The sequence below is a fragment of the Melozone crissalis genome, unplaced genomic scaffold (assembly GCF_028551555.1).
Source record: "Melozone crissalis strain CALT ecotype California unplaced genomic scaffold, PUWL_Pcris_2 ptg000004l_1, whole genome shotgun sequence".
NCBI classification, from domain to species: domain Eukaryota; kingdom Metazoa; phylum Chordata; class Aves; order Passeriformes; family Passerellidae; genus Melozone; species Melozone crissalis.
This window is the reverse complement of record NW_026535782.1, coordinates 36006760-36026780: the sequence shown is the minus strand read 5'-3', so window position 1 is coordinate 36026780 and position 20021 is coordinate 36006760. Positions and strand designations below refer to the sequence as shown.

At 45.2% G+C, this 20021-nt stretch overlaps 2 protein-coding genes across 2 annotated transcripts; one reads left to right on the top strand and one right to left on the bottom strand.

Annotated features, from left to right (window-relative positions):
• Nucleotides 1-1665: 1665 nt before the first annotated feature.
• Nucleotides 1666-4035, bottom strand: SOCS2 (suppressor of cytokine signaling 2). The gene is made up of 2 exons (XM_054277701.1): nucleotides 3891-4035; nucleotides 1666-2993 (listed from the first exon to the last, which is right to left on the bottom strand). Exons 1-2 carry the CDS (start codon nucleotides 4033-4035, stop codon nucleotides 2545-2547), a joined length of 594 nt encoding a protein of 197 aa, XP_054133676.1. The 3' UTR covers nucleotides 1666-2544.
• Nucleotides 4034-17938, top strand: LOC128938972 (uncharacterized). Its single transcript, XM_054279654.1, has 4 exons — nucleotides 4034-4529; nucleotides 9239-9354; nucleotides 13487-13579; nucleotides 15463-17938. The coding sequence occupies exons 1-4, from the start codon at nucleotides 4034-4036 to the stop codon at nucleotides 15484-15486; spliced, it is 729 nt and encodes a 242-aa protein (XP_054135629.1). The 3' UTR covers nucleotides 15487-17938.
• Nucleotides 17939-20021: the final 2083 nt, after the last annotated feature.

Here is a 20021-nt window from a genome sequence, read left to right as displayed (position 1 = left end):
CCTCAGAGCTTGGCTCGGCTGTGGGCTACACTTGGCCTGTGACTGCTCACACCAACAAGCCACAAATCATTTCTTATACTTGCAGCATAGCAGTCTCATTGCACCCCAAGCTCTTATCTTCTCAGTCTGCTTGCTCCAGCACTGGTATTCATGATGTGAAACCCCCAGGGATTTATTTTAAAGGTCCTCAGCAGAATGTGTTTACCATTGAGACCCCAAGTATATCATCCTGGCTGAAAAGGCACAGAAGTAGAATGTTAACACAGCAGCAGATCAGAGGGTTTGTCACTGTGATGGAAGTTATTCCATACCGCAGTTCTCTCACCACAGGAGAGAGCTAGGCAAGAACTGTAAGAAAAGATTCATCAGAATGAAAATTGTTCCCAGGAACACAGTTTTTTGACAGGCTCTGCTCACAGGAAAAGCTCCTCAGCCTGAGGGTGGCAGATCTTAGCAAGACTGATGACAAGAACCATGTAGTTATGACACATACCTAGAATACAAGAGCTCTTTGGGCATGGCAACCAAAAGGTGGCCACCATATAATGTGAAAGACTTCCAAATACATCTTGGCAAGACATGGGGAAAATTTTACATAACAAAATATTTTGATTTGTTTTTCAGAAAAAAACTCTTCCTATTTCTATAATAAAACTTGAGTTTAAAATGGGGACAGAAAATTTGAGCCATGGAAGAGGAGAAACCCACCTTTTCCATGGAAAGAACAAGAACATATCAAGTATATGTCATATCAAGGAACCATCCACTCTGCCTCATGTTCTTGGTGCCTTCTATTTCTCAATGGCTCTGCTACTCATTTCTGCCAGGATGTTACAGACAGACAGAACTGAGTGTGTAACACTGGGAGTTTAGATGCAACAATTAAGCTGGTCAGGGCCCCAGAGTTTGTGAGAAAGGACAGAACATCTTGAAAGTACAACAGAGCAGTTAAGTCACAAGGAAAACAAGATTATTTTATGTTGTTTCTATTTCAGCCTGGGCAAAGCTAGATTAGAGCAAGTCTTGACAACCCTCCTTGTTCAAGCACAGGTCTTGGCTTTAATCAACAAATAAGCTTGGGAAAGAATTAAAACTTTTAATTTGTTGACTAAGGGTGAGTCTATGTCCTTGTTTCTCTCTTACTGCTTTCCTATTTTTCTCATCCTGTGTGTTTCTTCTATTAAATACTTTACCTTTGGGCTGATGAATGGATACTGAAGGTCTTAGTCCCCTCTTCCTGTTTAGAAGACTACTGAAACAGAAAAAGCAATGTCCTGTGCTAATACCCAACTACAGGAATTCAGCAGGCAGCCTCTAAGCCACTAATCTGAATGTAATCCAGCTATACTTTTGAGCAGCACTACAAAGGCAAAGCAGGGTTATTCATCCTCACTGATACATGTGCATTTATCTGAGTATTAGCTGGGAAATTATATAAGTTCCTATATAAGAGCACTCTTTCCTGAATGGTGGAAATCCATACATAAAAAGATTGGGAGATTGTTGTGCACTTTGATTTACTTTATTGAGTAATCATCTGATAGCTACAATGGTGAATTGGAAGTTTAGAAATAAAATAAAAATAAAATAAAATAAAATAAAATAATAAAAAGAAAATAAAAAAAAATAAGAAATAGGAAAACCAACCCCTTTATAAAAAAAAAAAAATCCACATCGTATTTCCCCATATTTTGGGAAACAGGCTGAAGAAAACATTCTACACTGTAGAAGACACACATAACTGCTGATACCCATGTTTTGACATTGGAACTGCAAGTCTGAAGTATATAGTTCTAAAGCCTCAACCAAAAGAGGCTTAATAATAATAGCATGGATACATCACTGCTGTGAAGATGTTAACACATTAAGGATTCTGGGATACCAGTCTGTATAATCAGCAATATACTGGGTTCCTGTGAAAGATGTGGCATTTCTTCTTAAGGTCAGCTTTCAGAGAACTTTGAAAAGCAATGTTCTAGACAGATTACTTACAGTACTCCTTTGCTTGCAGAAAAGTAAGAGAGTAGTTCAATAAAAACTGAATGCACGATCATTTTTCTGACTGGATTTGATTAGTTGCATAACTTTAGCAAGATTATCACAGTGTGTGATCTAGTTAAGCTTTTAGGATTATATGAACACCAGCACCAAATTAATCTTAGAATCAGACAACTGAGATACTTGTAAACTCTCATACGTCTCTGACCACTTATGAAGTCTCTCCCGGTCCCACTGCTTCAGAAAGCATTTGATAGTTAGTGCAGCATTTTATTGACAAAGCAACACAATCTGGATAGATTCCTCACTTCTCTCTCTTGCAAGAATAGCATGCCACCTTGTTGAACCCCCAAGGATGCAAAGTGGGATTATTTTACATAAAGTCCCCCTTTGTAGCATCTGAAATAAAAACCTTTCCCCTAGAACTGCCACTGTTTTGATAGTGAATTCCATGCCGAGTTGTACAACTGGTTACTCAGTTCTTTGGCTGATTTTAAGAATTGCATTCAAAAGTTACTCTGTGTTAGAGGCATTTAGAAAATATATTTATACCTGGTATTGATACTCTTTCAAGTACTCTTTTAGTCTTGTTGGTAATGGCAGCTCCCAGATCTGATTTGTGCTCTTGTTTATAGCTATTCTGCAGCGGTGTTGCAGAGATGGAGCAGATGTATAGAGGGGTTTGTTCAAGTAAAGATGGACTGTTCCATTTGAAGGTGTTTCAGTTCTATCCTTGCACATGAGAACATAGTACTCAATCAAATGCACAACGCTGTTGAACTGTTTAAGTCTAGATCTGACACAAGTGATAGAGTCCAGTCTAAACTTGCCATCTTGATATTCTATACGTAGATTGGTCGGTCCCGCTGACGTTTTTACTGATATAGTCAGTAGATACTCTGAGTGCGAACTATCCCTAACCAAAAAGGTCCCTTCGGGGGCATCCTGTAACCTTTCTTTGGCTTCAGCAACAGTCATGTTGCCCCAGTACCATCCTGTTAAAAGATGAGAAAAAGAAGGGATTTGTTTATTCCTGTTTGTTTGAAAAGCTGCTCTCTAGCTGATATACTTCTAGTCACCCATTTCTTTTGTTGTTTGAAAGCTAAAGTCCTGCAGGCACAGTAAATTTTTATTTGCTACTTAAATTCATTTGTTTTACAATGCATCTCGTTTTGACAGAGCTTTCCAGGTCACTTTTTATTTGCCCATGTATGCATACGCATGCACAAACTTTCCCGCAGCGTCCTGCGGGGCCGAGAGCGGAGCCGCCGACCGGGCGGGCCGCCCCCGAAGCGGCAGGGGCGCGTCCCGCGGCTCCCCGCTGCTCTGCCGCCGGGAGAGCAAGGCACGGGCCGGCAGCCCGCACAACGCCCGCTGTGGGGAACGCGGAGCAGGCTGCTGCTTTCTCAATGCGATCGAAAGCTAAGGGATAAGACAACAACTTCGGCGAGGTAGCTGCGGTCCTGGCGCGGCTGCGATGAAGACAAAAAGCCCTTCCCTCCTCCCGCAAGCAAGCTCCGCGTTCTGCGGGGCCGGGCGAGCCGCCGCCGCGCCGCCGAGGGGAGCGCAGGTACGCGGGGCCGAGGGGATGCGGCCGCCCCGGCCGGCGGCAGCGCCCGGCCCTCTCCCGGCCGCAGATCCCGGGCTGCCGCTGGGGCGCGGCGCTGCTGGCGCTTTCGCTTCGGCCGCCGCAGTCCGCGTAGGGTCGGAGTCGTCGCCGCCCCTCTCCGCCGGGGAAACGCGACCTCGCAGCGCCGGGCGGCGATGGCCAGGCGTCGCACCGCCGCCCGGTTCCGCTCGGCCCGGTGGGGATCCCCGCCGCGCCGCTCTGCCTCCCCCCGGACAGCGCCGCCGCCCCGGGCGCTTTCCCCTTCCCGGCCGCCCGGGCTTACCTGCCCGCCGCAGCTCCTCCATAGCCGCGGCCAGCTGCTCCGCCTCACGGCACTCCTCGGCAACGGGCGCCGCCGCCCCGGGGCGCCCCCAGCGCTCCCCGGAGCTCTCCGCGCTCTCCAGGGACTCGGCGGAGCGCAGGGTCATGGGCGGCGGCGGCGGGCGCGGCCCCGCTCGCCCGCAGGTCGGGGGCTGCCGGCAGGAGAGGGCTCCGCTTGGCCGCCGCGGGGCTCAGCGCCGCGCTGGGCGCATGGTCCCGGCCCCCGGCCCGGGCGCCGCCTGCGAGCGGGGAGAGAGCGTGGTTAGCGGCGAGCCCCGCGAGAGGCGCTCCCGACGCAGAGCGCGTTTCTGGCGATCCCGCTTCGGAACTTCCCAGCATCCAGAGGAGGGACGCGAGGCGAGAGATCACCTCCCGGCGGAGCGGGGGAGGGACATCTCCTCCCCCCCGCCGCCCAGCCTGTCCTCGGCTCCTCTCCGCCGGGGACTCGGCGGAGGCGGCGTCCCGAGACGGTGGTCTCGCTTTGTCGCAAAGGCGAACCCGCTGATGCCCCGCTCCCTCGGCCGGGGCAGGCGAGCCCGGCCGGCGGCTCTGGGACTTTTGGGGCGGGAGGAGGTCGTGGGGGAGAGCCGAGCGCGTAAAGGTATGGGAGAGGAGGGGTAACCAGCGGGACAGTGGTCCCAGCCCCGGCGCTGCCCGGGTTCCACGCTGCGGTGCGTACGGACGCCTTCCAGTAAGGTCATCCGCGAAGTCGTACCTGTAGGAACGGGAACGGAAGCCCGGCGTGGGCCATGCTCCCGGGATGGGAGACCTCCTCTCGGGCAGCGGAGTACCCGAGAAGCTGCGGAGCCAGTGCGCCGGCAGTGCCGGCTCCGGGGGCTCGCCGGCCGCTTGGGAACGGAAGGGGCAGCGCGGTGGAGGACGCGCTATAATTAGCGAGAAGCGGGAAATATGCTTTTCCCGCTCCATTAAATGCTGATATTAAGGAGGGAAAAAAAATCTTTCCTCTTGGCCGAAGCTAACGAGAGGGACAAAAAGAGTCTCTTCTCTCCTGGTGCACCGCCACATCAGGAGCGACGCAAAGCCGGGCAGTACCAGAGAGGGGGAGCCTAGCTGGCTTGGCTGGAGCGAAGGGACGGGGCTCGCGGGAAGACCGGGAGCCCCCCGCCGGTGCTTGCGAACCGGGCAGTCTCTGCCCGCGGGTGCGCAGCAGCCGCCAGGTGAGGGGGTTATGCTGAGGTGGTTCCTCCCCCAACAAGTTCCGCGGCGGAGCTCAGAAACTTTTCCAAATTAAACTCTAGTGGCAACTGATAGGGTGTTCTGACGGGTTTCTATCCCGACAGATGTAGGCAGACGCGCGGGAACCCCTCGACAAAGCCCATCCCTCCTTCCCCCGCGCCGAAGCTCCCGCCGCCGGCTCGGTGGCCGGGCGCAGGTGCGCCTGTCACCGGGAGGGGCTGCGGGCGCGGGGCCGACGGGCGCAGGTGGGAGCAGCCCTGCCAGCGGTGTCCGGGCGCGACCCCTTGTGAAAGGGAGGCTCCGGCAGCGCCGAGCCGCGAAGCGCCGCCGCCGCGGGAGCTCGGTGGGGACGGCAGGCTGGCGAGGCGGTGGCGGCTGGCTGCAGCCGGGCGTCCCCCGGCAGAGGCGAGGAGAGCCGGAGCAGCCCGCCGCCGGCTGCGGGGAGCCTCCATCCCGGCGGTCGGCAGCGCCGAACCGGGAGCGGAGCGGCGGGCTGCCGGCTCTCCGAGCGACGCACGGCACCGTGCGGAGGGGGGCGACGACAAGGGGACTCACCCGGGCTCGGCGGGACGGGGCTGGGGCCGCCGCTGCCGCCGCCTGGAGGTGGGGCGGTCAGGTTGTTCTGGCTCCCGGCGGCGTCGGGGGCCCGAGGGGACACGGCACCCGCCGCCGGGGAGAAGCGTCGAGGCTGTGCCGGGGCGGACAGAGGCTGCCGGAGGAAGATGGTGCTCCTGGGGAAACAACACCCTCCTCTCCCCCGCCTCTCCCCGGCGCGGGCGGTCTGCTCGCCTTTGATTGCGAGGCGAGGGCATCCTGCCCCCGCCGCTCCCCCCTCCCGGGATGGTTACATACAAAGGCTGCTTTCCAGGAACTTTCCAGGAACCGCATCATGTGACAGGACCCGCTCCGGCGCCTCCGCCGCGATCGCGGCCAGCCGGGGCCGACGCACCGAGCCGCCGCCCCTGTCACGCCGGGGCAGCGGCCGCCGAACGCGGCCCCGCGGCCCCCCCGCCTCCTCCCCCTGCGCCCGCGGAGCCGCGGGCGACGCGCAGGTCAGTGCCCGGGGCTGCGGGGGGACCGGGCCGGCGGGGCCGCGCGGGCACGGCGGGACCCCGGAGGGAGCGGGGCGAGCGCGGCCGCCCGTGCCGGGGCCGGAGGGGCGAGGGGCGCCCGGCCCGCCCGGCGCCGGCAGCCGCGGGCACCTGAGCGCGGCGGCGGGGCCCGCCCGCGGGGCCGGGAGCGCTCGGGGGCCGGTGCCAGGAGCTCCCTGCCAGGGACTTGCGGCGGCCGAAGCTCCTGGGACACCCCACCCTGGTCTCCACCCCCTTCACCCTCTGGCGCTAAATACCTCGTTGCTACAAACAGCCATTGCCCGCCGATGCGCGCGCCGATTTCCTCCCCCTCCCCCCCCCCCCCCCCCTTTTTTTAAATTATTATTATTTTTTTTTTAATAATCACGAAGCTGTTTTTCGGCGTAAAGATGGTTGATTGCGCCCTGGGTGCTGCTCGGTAACCAGCCACCTTTCGCCGCTGCCCCGGCTGCCCCGAGCCGACTTTAGAAAGAGACACACACAGAGGGGAAAAGGGAAAAAAAAAAAAAAAAAAAAAAAAGGAGAGAAAAGAAAAGAAGGAAAACAAAGCAAAAGTAGCCGTAATAGTCTCACTCCAGCCCTTGGCTGCAGGTCAGGGCTCCCTGCAAATTGTACGGGGGTATCTGGGAGGGAGAATTGACGGCAGAAGGATTAAGGTGTGTCTTTTTAAAGATTTCAGGAAAGAAGCCCAAACCTATAGCATAATAAAAGATAGTATCTTTAAAAATCGGGGCGGGAGGGGCGAGCGAGCCTTTGTTATCAGAGGGGTAATGAATATGTATGAGGCTGCCCTGTCTGGCTGAGGGAGCGGAGCAGCTCCCCTGCACAGAGAGAGCTCCCAGGCTGAGACGCTGCCTTGGGTCGCACTCCCCAGTACCGTCTGAAATGCAACGTTTCTTAAAAAATTTAAAAAAAAAAAAAAAGGACTGAGGAAGGATTACAAATCCTGAAAGATTTTGTAACAGTTATTGCTTATAATTCTTAAGCATCAGAGGATAAGAGAATTAATAGTTATCTTAAAAATTAAGTTCTGTATTTAGTGATTAAGTAAATTCATCTGAGAAAAAAAAATCTACTTTGTTAAGTGAAATATTGGCCAGCATGATTTCATCTGTTTGTAATGCCTGGGTGCTTTTGAATTTAATTTATTCAGTTTATGAAAAAAAGGTGGTTTTAATCACTGGCAGCAGCACAGATTTAAAATGAGGTCTGAGGAACAAACACGGGCTTTCTTAAGCATTCTCAGAAATGGTTTAAAACAATTTAGGTCTTGAAGGTCATTCTTGTTCCTGTTTTCGTCTGTGAAGTTCAGATAGCTTCAGATCCAGGCTCCAGTGACAGTTGTGGAATTCCCACTAAGTTTTTTCGTTGGATTGATGTGAAGAGGGGAGAGAATGGGTTTGTGCCCCTAGAAATTTAGTTGACAGTTCAGCTACCCATGACATAAAATCTTGCAAAGAACCTCCATTACTTTTCAGAATGGCACTGACTTCACTATGTTCAGGAGAATAATAAAAAAATAATATGGATCTATTTTTATTACTAAAATAATTCTGTATATGTAGGCACACAGCTTTTGCTCAAAAAGTATTTTGTTCTGATATCATAGTGTTCAAATTAAGGCTGTTTCTTTGAAGTTCATTAATGCATCTTGGAGAAAAGGAATACGTCTTGTCTAGATGCAAAGCTGCTTTTTTCCAGCTTTGCTGTAGTTCTCTTTCCCTGTGTTATTTTATTAATGGGATTTTTATGTGGATAGTATCTCAAGACTTCCTTTGCTTCTGCTGTTTATTCGTCACTTGAAGTCATAATAATTTGTTTCTAAAACCACAGCTGGCTGCTATAAAGGCAGAGGGAGGAAGACCACGATTTATGTGGTGAATGAGAAACAAGAACAGAAGAATGTAATAAATGTTTGTTACTTAAAACTTCAGATATTGTTATGAGAAAGTTAGCATAAATATTAAATAGGCAGTATATCAGCAGGATCTTTCCTAAACAGAGTTCTGTTAAATTTTTTTTTCATGAGAACCTAATGTCTCTTAAAAATAGCACTAAATATCTGATAAACTTACAAGAGTATTGAAATTCCAACTTAAAAACTGCAAGTGGATCTTTAAATGACAATCCTGGCACCTCACAGGAGTGCTCTGGTTTACAGTCACCTTTATTCTCTGGCTTGAGACATCTGAAAGTGCTATGGGCTCCGTGGGCTATGTTTGTATTTTACTGTTTCTTTCAACAATGTTACTTGCTCTTTTTCTCCTCTGTCTGCCTAAGTCTTCCATACAGTCACAAGAGAGAAAAGAAATAACTGTAAGGGTAAGAAAAGGTGACTAAATGAAATTACTTTTGGGACTAGGGGCTATACGTAGTCTATGAAACTACTTAAAGCTACTTTTTAGTTTTTTGGCACTGGGATATTTAATACAGGTTTGGTCTGCCTGAAGAGTTTTACTTTATAAAAATCAGAATGGAGTAGGAGAAAGATGTGAAATGGAGAAAGAGAAAAGAAGGAGCAGACTCAGAAAACTTAGTTTTCCAAAACAGGGTTTTTTAATCTGCCATGAAACAAACAGGAATTCTTCTAAACAGTCACTAATACAAAAACTATATACAAGTGAGGATTTAAAATTTTTTTTGTGCAATTCAAACCAAATTTATTTATTTTTAATCTGTTGTTTTGGGGTAGCAATTCTAGGAGAAATATTGCTGTACATATATAAATATGAATGCTTCTGAGCCAGTTTTAGAGACCTATCATCCAACTGGAGATGAAAGGCACCAACTTAAGCAATCTCTATTTTTTTCCTGATACTACTATTCATGAATGTTGGTTCTGACTGTATATTATCCATATAGTAGATATTTTAAATCTAGTTTTGTATTAGTAGTGAAAATATAAACATTAAGGGTTCTTGAAAATCACAAGCAGAATATATTGTTGGAGCTCAAATGCACTCAAATGCATATGCTTAAGACAGGGAAGGATGAGTAAATTTATTTTTTATTTTTCCTTTAGGCAAAAATCCCTTTCATGACCAAGGAAGGAGGCAACAACATTTTTACAGCCCTGAGAAGTGCCTGTTACTAGAAATGATTTTCACTTTGTTCCTGAAAAGCACGCCAAGTTTACTGGTGAGCTCGTACACTGATTTATTTATATAATATGATGTGAGCAGAGGGGGGTAATGTGATTTTGACTCAGCTGATTTTGCTAAATTTGCTCTGATTCACTGAAAACATTTGCTGATCTATTAAGATAGATTTACCTAGCTACCTGGAAGAATACAAGGGGCCTTTCCCTGCTCTCTGCATGCTTAACTTCCCAAAGATGCAGCACAGAATATCTGTCATCCATGCATACCATTTGGTCAGTTAAAATCCCCTTCAGTTAAAAGGACAGCTATTGCTTATCACATAGCTCTACTTACTGAACGTATTTTGACAACTGTTTACCTGAACTAGTCTAAACAACAATGTACAGCTGCCATGGTTTCCCTGTCCTGGGATTGCAGTCTGGTTCTTGAGCAGAGAAATGGGAATATTGAGCCTTTGGCTCCAGCAGATTGGAATGTGTTAATTGTAACTCCACAGCACGAGAAAGGTCTGCAATGTGAACTCTTTGAGGATTTCTCACTTAGCAGTTCGGAGAAAAGTTTGCTTATTTCACAAAGAGTTCCTAAAACATAATAAATAAAACATAGGGAAAACAAATATTTCAGTGTATGGGATCATCCTGCCCTTTCCAACTGCCTGAGGTACAGCATGTTTTGATGAAATAGATTAAGATTTATACCAAACAGTTTTACTCTTTACCAGCTGCCACCTTATTTCCTGCTATTTTTATCTATTCACATGTGAATGCTTTGCTTTTCTTATTATACATTTGGTAAAGGAGAATAATAAAAGAATTCAGTGAATAATTTCTATAAATCAGGGGTGCTCTAAAAGGAAAGCAGCACTTGTGATTTAAAAGCAAACATCAAAAGATGGCATCAAGGGAGTAATACTTTGAAATAACATCTGGATTCTTTTCTTTCAGAGACAGTTGATAAAAAGAAGGATCATTCCCTTTGGTTCAGTGGATAGGTAGACAGAGAAGCACAAAACTGACCATAAAAAGGTGGCATTTAAGTCCATCTCTCATCTCATCCTGTGCTATCTACTGTCTATAAGTAAAGGCCTAACCTGCATTGAGTAAAAGGTTACCTAGCCACTTGGGATCTTCAATGAAAAGAATTAAATGTAGTGCTTGCTTAGTTTCTCCAATTTACTATTTACAATTTAGGATAAAACCAAATTAACATAAAAATACTTTCAATAGGCATGTAAAGGAAAAGTAGAATATGGTGACACAGGGTACTAAGTATAAAAAAACAAGGAGAATTTACAAAGCAGTTTTTACTTTATGCTATGCTAGGCTTCCTTATAAATAGCAGAATTCTAGTCTATCACTGTGTTATTTTGTGAATTATCAAGTTTCACTCTGACTAAAAGTAGCCAAATTGGTGAAAGTTATTGGAGAATAAGTTGTTAATATACATGCTTTAGTAGCATTTTCTTCCCATTCATGCTTCCTTCTCACGAACAAGGTAGAAAAAAGGAAAGGACCAATTTTGGTACAGTATTCAAACAACTACAAGGAGAATATTTGATATGGATTTTAATATTCAGATTATAGCATAAAATGCTGTGACTGTAATATTTATTTACCTTGTGTTTTTGGCTGAGAAAGTGCATATAGGTATATATGTGCACTACATCTATGCACACACATGTTCAGAACCATGCTCCTTGAAGTTTTGGATTTTTAGAGAAACATACACTCTTGGGTTTGGTTTTTTTTTTTAGAAAAATCCTAGAGATAGCACAGCTGAAAGCACTGTGAAATCTTGCATTCTTGTCCTAGATGCTGCCAGAAAAAACAAGCCTTTTATGCTTGAGGAGGCTTGAGATGTTTTTCTGCCAGTTGCAAGTCCTACGCCTCAAAGTAAAAGAGAGCAAGTAATGTCTGTGAAAAAAGTTTTCCTGACAGACAGCATGAAAGCAGCTCTCCTATGCTTTGCCAATCCATAAGTAATAAAGTTCCTTTGTTGGCAGAAAGTCAATTTTGAAACTAATAAGGAAAACTAAAACAGGTGATGCAGTGCCTATCTCTAAAAGGGAGATTTTTGAGTGAAAAGTGAAGTAGAAACTGGGTTATGTGTCTCTGAATAAATGGCCTCCCATCAGAAAAAGATTAATTTTAAGTCACTGTTCTAGTTCTTATATTAAGGATAGTTTAATTCACCCAGAGCTATTTGGCCTTGAGGATGAATTCCTACAATTAAGTGTTTATGATTGAAAGTGCTGCCATGGAGAGCAGACAGATGAATATCATTTTAGGAGTACTGTGAATCATTAAATGAGTTGTAGAACCTTTTTTTGGGCATGAGCCACTTCTAAATTTCAGGCTAAGGCTATAATAGACTTCAGCATAAGGCCTGATGTGTTGCTGTACTTAGGAGTTTGAATAACAGGATAATCAATGTTTACTAATGTATTTATATAACCTTAAACTTCTTCCAGTTAATTGAAAATAGGTTGCCTGTTGTACGTGAATATGCTGCTGGGTTAAAATACATTTTTCAGATCAGTGCATTAAGTGTTAGTGTCAGGTAATGAACTTAACCTGCCTCTGACGTGTTGGCTTCTTTTGGCTCAAGATAGGTATGGCTGCTTTCCCTGCTTCAGTACAGAGGCTGCATGTGGAATGTCATACAAACGTGGACAGATGACAAGAAAACAGTGCTAGCTGCCAACTACCCTCTCTCTGTTTGTCAGGATTAGTGCTTTTTGCTTTTTGTCAGGATGGCTCCACGCCTCGTCCTGTATCTGACTGGCACACTGGGAGGACGCAGCCTGATGAAATGCTGGCCAGGCAGGCTGTCAGTTTTAAGGCTCAGGAGGGGAAACAGACATAGGGCTACTCTTTCTGCTTTAGGAAAGAGCATTGGTCCACAGCTTGCCTTTTCTTGGCACAGCCTGTCCATTCCCAGAATTGCTTGCTCCCCCTGTAAGCAGTTTTTCCAGGTATGTGGAAATTAAAGCTCAAACAGTAGTAGATTAAATTGGACAGGCTGCTTGAAGCAGCATGTCCCCCTGTACTGTACCCAAAACCATCCTGTGGCTCTGACAGAGCTCTGGCTGCAGCAGGGAAGAGAAATTAACTCATGCATCTCCTCCTTAACAACTTCAGCTTTCAGACTGGTGTTTTAAGAACAATTCCAGTTTCAGTGGGGCTTCAAAACTGCCATCCATCAGGAGCAGCCTCGTGAGCTGTTTGGTCTTGAGATGGCAATTCTGTCCTGAGGTGGGGTGAACGGCTTGGGAGGAGAGTAATAACTCCTTCAGCCATCTGATTTTAATCCCTTACCATATGTGACTCGAAGTCCTTAGATGCCCTCTACTGCCATATACCAGAATTAACAGATGGCTCTGTGTAACCGAATTCAGATTTGCTTAAATTTGTTATTCTCTCTGTCCTTATAAATGAACAGAGAAGGGGAAATAATACCCATAATTATTGCAAAATATGCAAAGCATTTTATAAAGTGTGAGTTTGGGCTAGACATATTTTCTGACTTTCATTGCCATTGCCCTACATTTCAAAATTTAACACTAATTTTAGTAGTCTCTTCAGAGCTCATTTCTCTGATAAATTATCCCTCTGTGAATAAATGTGATCTGGAAAGATGCCTGAGGCACAGCAGAATTTTTCCCCAGCATTTCATGCCACATGATGCCAGACAGAAGGAAGCTGCACAACCTGCTGCTGCAGAGCAGCCTTTGTTCTGAGGAAGAAGGAAAGGATGCATTTAGCCATTGGACATATCTTTTGCATAACACAAAACAGCAGGTAAGAGTGTACCTAAAATGGAACAAGAATGAAATTTCTGTCCTACCTTTGCCTGTGTTATGAGAGCTTTTGTGTGCTGGCAGGCACAAAGCAATCCTAAGTCAAACAGGACTAATCTTGGAGGAGATCACTCCCCAGGCTCTTAAGAATGAAGTGCCTTTGCAGTGCTTGGGCTTTAGCTGTGTTGGGTATGTCAGCTCCTTTTCCTTCTACAAGGAAAAGCCAGCAAAACAATCCCACCTTTAACTCCCTGTCCCAGGCTGAAATTTGAAATGAGTGGGTTTGGGCCAAATTAGCAGCCATATTTTGTGTGCATTTTTAAACAAGCCTCATCTTTCCTTAGGACAGTATTATTTCTTTCTGCTCTAGGTGTTTGCTGGTGATGTTACAAATAGAAGCAGGCCCGGCAGGAGGGAGCATGAGCTTTCCAGTGGAACCTGTGACAGCAGGGACCTGCTCCAGGTAAACGGAGGACACACAGGAGAGCCTCTTCCAGGCCAGTAAAAAGCCTGAGTTCCTGAAGGGTGCAAATTTCACACTGTGCTTTCTTTTCCCTCCAGCACAGTCCTCTGCTTTCAGGCACACTGGTCAAGAATATGCTGCTTACATTTTTCAGGAGCTTTTATAATTTTTTCAGAACATAATCTCAAACTAACATAAGCCCGTAGCAAAATCTTACTGTGAATGGGGGCTTTGTTTCTGAGAGACTCTTTTTGAAAATGCCAGGTTATCAGCTAGCCCTTGCATAACAGGCTGAAACAGGAATTTGTTCATATGGCTTTGTTACAGCATATTCCTTCCTTCAACCTGTACCTCCACTTTCTCCAAGAAATACATAGAGCTCTTCAAGTCCTCCTGGCAGGCAGGCTATGTAATGTTATGGTGGCAAACCTGGAAAGCTTTACCAATTCATACCACCCAACGATGTGGTTCATTCCATGTATTTTTATTAGATCCCCATTTTCCCAATTTCTTTAAGGGCATTTCAATCTTTCAGTGGCTTTTTTTCTTCCCCTATCCATCAGGGAGTGAAATCATGTGTCCACAGAATGTAAATAACAGCTGTTTCTATTCAATTTGCATTTATATGCTTAGCACTTAAAAATAGCTTATTTCTAGAGGCTTTCATAATCTATTCAAAATTTCTTCTTAGTCAGAGGTACTAGCGAGATGTTAATGAAATCCCTTTGGACTGGCTGATCAAAAAGGCACAGCAACAACAATGAAATTCTTCAAATGACTGATCAGTTATGCTTCTTCAGCAACTGACTGAAGTGTATCTTTTAATCTCCTTGGGCATTTTAAGATCACTTCCTTGGGCTGCTCTAACAGGGCAAAATATGCCAGGTAAGGAGATTAATGGTTAAAAAAATCTGTTCTGAAATGGTAGTGTATTTCTAGAAAAATTAATTTATCATACAAGCTGAACAGGGAAAAAAACCAAACAAAAACAACACCTGGCAGGGTATTTAAAGGGAACAGCTCATTTGCCAGTGTCACAGATCTTTGAATAAACAAACCCCTTATGCCCGGTGAATAACTGAAAAACAGCTTTTTGATTTTTATACTATTTTCTTTTGTTGACATTTCATGAACCCTAAAGAGGATACACATTTGTATTTATTAATGCCTAAATGAGCATTTTAAGAATTATGTCCAATTACTGTGGGTTTTTTCCCTCCAGAAAACTTTGGAAGCCTTTCACCTCATTATTTTGCCAGGTGTCTCACCTTGAATCTTCAGATTTCTTTGATCCTGTGAAGACTGAAAATTACAGAACAATGACATTTAGTGACCTTTGGTATGGTTCGTTTACTCCAAGGTTGAATGTGTAAGAAGATGCTTACTCCTAAATGCAGATTTTGTTTGGCGTTACAGAAATGCACTTTCTTCTCTGCATAATTGTTTATTCAGAAGAAAAATCCTTTTCATTTTACAGGAGCCTCAACTGGGGCATCTCTGAATGGGAGACTCTGGACTGGTGACTGAAACTGTTTAGAAAATACTAATTACATGTGTGAATTGCTGTGTGTATAAGCCTGTGCCAGACTTATTCAGACTTGGTACTCTGAACAATGGTAATTTAAGATAAGGTAATCTCTAAAAATGCTGTGCGTTCACACTACCTGATTTCAGAGAGCAAGCTTGTCTTTGTACATTTAAAAAAAACGTCCCTGACGTCAAGAGGGAGGTAAGAGGAATATAGATGGCTTATATTCACACTAGCTGTGCTAGTTCCCTCTAGAGCAGACTCCTGTATTCACATCCCACAGTGCTCCTTGGACTCCTTCTGGTGCCCCTCTAGAGCCAACATGCAATTGTGATTTTTCTGTGTTGCCTTTCAGTTTGAAGTTCATGCAATGGTGTGAAACTGTCGCTCAGCCTGTGAGAAGGGTGCTCCCCTGGCAGCAGAGGGGGGGTACGTGCTGCACCTCCTGGGATGCGGTAAGCTTTGAGGGCACAGCCAGCCTGGGTGGTTCAGAAGTGCACACCCTGTGAAGTCAGGCAGGATGAGACCTTGGGAGTGGTGCTTGGTGCTGTCCCTGCAGCAGTGGGAAGCCATGGCTTTCAGGAGGGCTTCTGGAGCTGTGGCAGCAGCAGCAGCAGGGGCCTGAGCTTTGCTCCCCGACTGCCACATAACAAAGTGCCCAGAGGGATCCTGAAGGTGTCCCTGCTGCTGGCGCCACCTCGGTGTGGTGAAGCCCAGGGCCCTGGTTTCACCTGCCAGAGTCACACAGGTACTTTCACTGCAGAATAAATGCAGCACTGCCAAAGAAACACACGGCTTTTCCTGCATCATTTCCACAAAGTCGTGAGTTAGAATCTTGGTTGTATTGAAACAGAACTCACCCAGTTCTAACAATTCAAGCTTTTGTCCCCGGACTGGACAAGGCCTGCTAGGCACTGTGCAGGTACTAACCACTGCTGCTCTTCTCTTCACAGCCCATGGTGTCACCTTTCAGCCTTACCAGTCTTACTTCAAATCTTTCTCAAACAAATATGGCCATATAAAGCCAGTCAATTGTAACCCCATGCAGCCAAAACTAGAGCGTGTTTCTTTCAGTATTAAAATACAAATATATGCTCTAGAAAGGCAATTTCTCTGTCATTTTTCTGACCTCTGCTTATGAGGAATTTTCCATGAATTTTATTTGCTCTGTGCTTCTACTCTGGATAGGAAATCCTTTTGTCTTAATCTAGTTCTAAATTTTGTGGAACTCGCCACCACTTTGTTACTCCATCACTAATGCCAGGGTTTTACCTGTAGGAAAAATGGCATGGGGGAAAGGGAATTCTGTTAACACATGTTCTTGGAAAATAACAAATGAACCTATACTGAAGCCAGTCAGTATTAAAAATTACATAATAAACTTTTAAAAGTATATGAAGCCTTATGTCACTTATAACAACCAAACAAATATTGTTACTTATAACAACCAAATAATTAAGGGTCCAGGAATTTTTTTTCCTAGCATTTGTTTATTATTCAATAAAAATCATCACTTTGTCTTAACTAAAGCAAATGAAGACCACTCCTGCAGCATAGCTCTGATGCAGTGTAACTCCTCCAGATGCTAGCTTCACAAACACAGTACTTAGCATATTATTTGTTTAAAAAAATCAAACACATTTGAATGAGAAACTAGCAGTGTTTAAGACAAGAAACCTCAGCAGTGTTTAAAAAACTTGGTGCTAATGACTAGGATTGTTTAAGAAACACTAATCTTTGGATGAAACTATTAAGCTCTGTTTTGTTACCATTAGTGAGTAGGAAATACATGTTTATACAGGAGGGTCATGCTTCAATAGTTTAATCTTTTACTTAGGTTAATTTTTATTCAACATGCTAATGGCTTAGTGCAATTACTTTTCACCGTTCTTTGAAGTTTTCTCCGTAACTTTCATGGTCAACATTTTATTAGTTTTAGCAGAAGAGATGCTAAAAACCAGTTCTTGCAGAATTTTTTAATCATCTCACATTTTCCTGGTAGGGGGATTCTTTTGCTGAGTAATCAAACTTTGGTAGCAGTCAAAACTGGTCTTATTTAAAAGGTAAACTGCCTCTGACTTGACACTGTTTTTCATCTTGACAAGCAGTAAAGCTGAATATAAGCACAACCTTTTTCTGTATTTATGTTTGATAAAGACCAGTTGGCAAAGCTTCTTAGTTGTATTGCCTGTGCCAACATCTTGTGTTGTCTCCATACAACGAAGAACTGTGTGATACATACACCTACATCATGACCTTTAATAAAGTGGCATGCCAGCCCATAAGCTTCTACTCCCCCAGAAGCCAGGAGATGCAAAATTGCTGACCAAACATGCTGATTAGTTCATGCAGCTTCCACACACCTCCCATGGTCTGATCTGCAGTGTTCCAACAGCTGTAGTTATACACAGTGGAACTAACATTCTGTATCAATTGTATTTAAAGTTTCAGGTAATTCCGTGCAAATTGCCCAGTAAATCATAATTCATCATGTTTGCTTTTGTAGAAGTACCAAAAGATAACAGCTGAAATAACAGGCTCATTTCATAAGAGGTACCAGAAAGATATATAAATAAGTAATTATGTTATTTCTCCAAACAGCTTATTATTTTTAGCATTACAGGGTTGATTAATTACAAAGTAGAGATTAAAATCTCATACACAGTGTACATTTAGAAATTGTGTGTGAATTACTCTATATAGAGAATAAGAGCTCCTATATACAGACTACATACTACTGAAGGCTAACAGAAACATCAAAAATGGTTTTATCTGAATTTTAAGAGTATTTTGCACAGTTGTGCTCCTACATTAAAAAAAAAAAGGAGAAAGGCCCCAATATAGATAAAAAAATATCATCTTCATCCTCCCTTCACAGAAAAGGAAAATGCATCTTCAGAGGACAATTGTGTGACATATTCTAGCCAATAAAATGTTAAAATAAGATCAACTGACTGTTGCATGTACTTTTTCTGTGCTGACTGGCCATAAGGGGAGCCTTTGAAGATTAACTCAGGTTTAGATGTCTAATTAGTATCTGTCTCAATCTTGGAGATAACCCCAAATTTTATGTATCGTAGGTACACAATTTGTTCCTTTATACTGGTGACTAGTGGGTTTGCTCTAGGTCAATTTTGTTATATACAATATAACAAAATAGCATTAAAACAAAATATGCATATTTTGTAGCATTAAAACAAAATATACATCATCTATTACAGATGAGGAATGCAGCCTGCATCTATTTTATCTCTCCCTTTTATAACGTTGTATTGGCTTTGAGGATGGAATGAGCATGTGAGAAATTGCATGCTGCTAAAATTCATAGATTGGAGAAACTGAGAAATGCAGCGCTGGCTTTGACAAGCAGTCGGTACTGTGACTTATAATGACCTGCCACAAGGATTTATTGTGGCACAGCAGAATTTGGACATGACAGATGAAGTTCAGACCTATTATAGCAGCAGCAAGAGAGAAGTTTCCTATAGAACTTCATAGCTGGATGGGGGGGAGGGATGGCAGGATGGGTGGGCAGATGGGCAGGAGGGTAACTGCTGCCTTCACTGCAATCTTGGGGAAGCGAAACAAAGTCATGACATTTGTCACATGCCCAGCAGCACATTCCTCCTGTCTCCTGTGTGCCAGTCCCAGCGTCTGTCCGTCTGTCTGGTGGGGAAACCAGTTTAGGAACTGATGAGCCAAAGCCACTTGGCTGCTCTCATTCCAGCCAGGCTGATCAGCAAACCAGCTACACTTCCTGATCCTGCTTGTCCTGGGGCTGCCACGGTGCAGGGACAGGGACGAGCACAGCAGCAGGGACAGGGCATTGGCACAACCCTCTGCTGCCAATTTGCGCTGTTATTACTGCGCCACTATCGACTCATTTTTTCCCCATGCTGGGACGGTGGAGCTTTTTTTTGTCTCTGAGACACCCTACAAAAGTTAAACAGGCAAAAACCCTTTGATCCTTTAAGTGCAAGTCCTTTGGGAGGTGTTAAGGAGCGCTTTTTGCCGCAGTGCTCCCGAGTGTCAGGAAGGGAGCAGCCCAGGGCCGCCTCTCGGGGCTCAAGCTGCCGCAGAGCCGGTGCTGATCCCGGTGCCGGTGCCGGTGCCGCTCCGCCCTGGGCGGTGCTGCCTCCCGGTGGTGCCGCACGCAGCCTGCACGGCAGCTCCCGCGGCGCGCACCGAAGGGAAAAAGCCTCTTCAAAGCATCAGCTCTGTTTTAATCTGGGGATAATCAGAGGAGAGGAAATAATTCTTTTCGCTGAGGCACTCAGATTAATTGAACTGTGATTTAAATGGTCCGAATTCCTGCTCGGGAGCACTGGAACAGGCTGCCCAAGGAGGTTGTGGAGTTTTCTCCTCTGCAGACATTCCAAATGCACCTGGCTGTGTTCCTGTCACCTGCTGCAGGTGACCTTGCCTTAGCAGAAATGTTGGACTATATGATCTCCAGAAGTCCCTTCCAAACCTAACAATTCTGTGAGTTAAGGGCAAAATTTTTGATACATGACTGAAACAGCTTTCTAATGGCATGCAGGCCAAGCAAGGCTTGAGGAGACTTTTAGTGAGACTTTTGAAAACCAAAAATCCCTCAGTAAGATGTACCCAGCTGTCTACTACCCACAGCAAGGAGCCTAAGATGCTCTGCAACTCAATAGCAACTAGATACAAAACAAATGGCTAAGTGCTCAAACTGGGATACAAAGTGCCAGAACAGACTTAACATTGCGAATTTCATGCAGCTTAAGTTTTCAATTACAAAGAACAAGGGCAACAGAAAACAGAAATCCCAAACTAACTTTCAAAATTTTTTTTTTGCATTGAAGTACAACAATAATCAAGTGGATGAATTCTGAATTCCAAGTTTCCAAGTGAAGGGAAACAAAGCCAGTTGTTTGAGACCTAGAAAAC

What these genes read in the sequence shown, in the direction of transcription:
- LOC128938972 (XM_054279654.1), top strand. Translation starts at nt 4,034, where the DNA reads ATGGGCGGCGGCGGCGGGCGCGGCCCCGCTCGCCCGCAGGTCGGGGGC. An exon ending in GGAGAGCCGAGCGCGTAAAG is followed by an intron (nt 4,530 to 9,238) that starts GTATGGGAGAGG and finishes TTTTTCCTTTAG; the next exon opens with GCAAAAATCCCTTTCATGAC. An exon ending in AAAGCACGCCAAGTTTACTG is followed by an intron (nt 9,355 to 13,486) that starts GTGAGCTCGTAC and finishes TTTCTGCTCTAG; the next exon opens with GTGTTTGCTGGTGATGTTAC.
- SOCS2 (XM_054277701.1), bottom strand. Translation starts at nt 4,035, where the DNA reads ATGACCCTGCGCTCCGCCGAGTCCCTGGAGAGCGCGGAGAGCTCCGGG. An exon ending in GGAGGAGCTGCGGCGGGCAG is followed by an intron (nt 2,994 to 3,890) that starts GTAAGCCCGGGC and finishes ATCTTTTAACAG; the next exon opens with GATGGTACTGGGGCAACATG.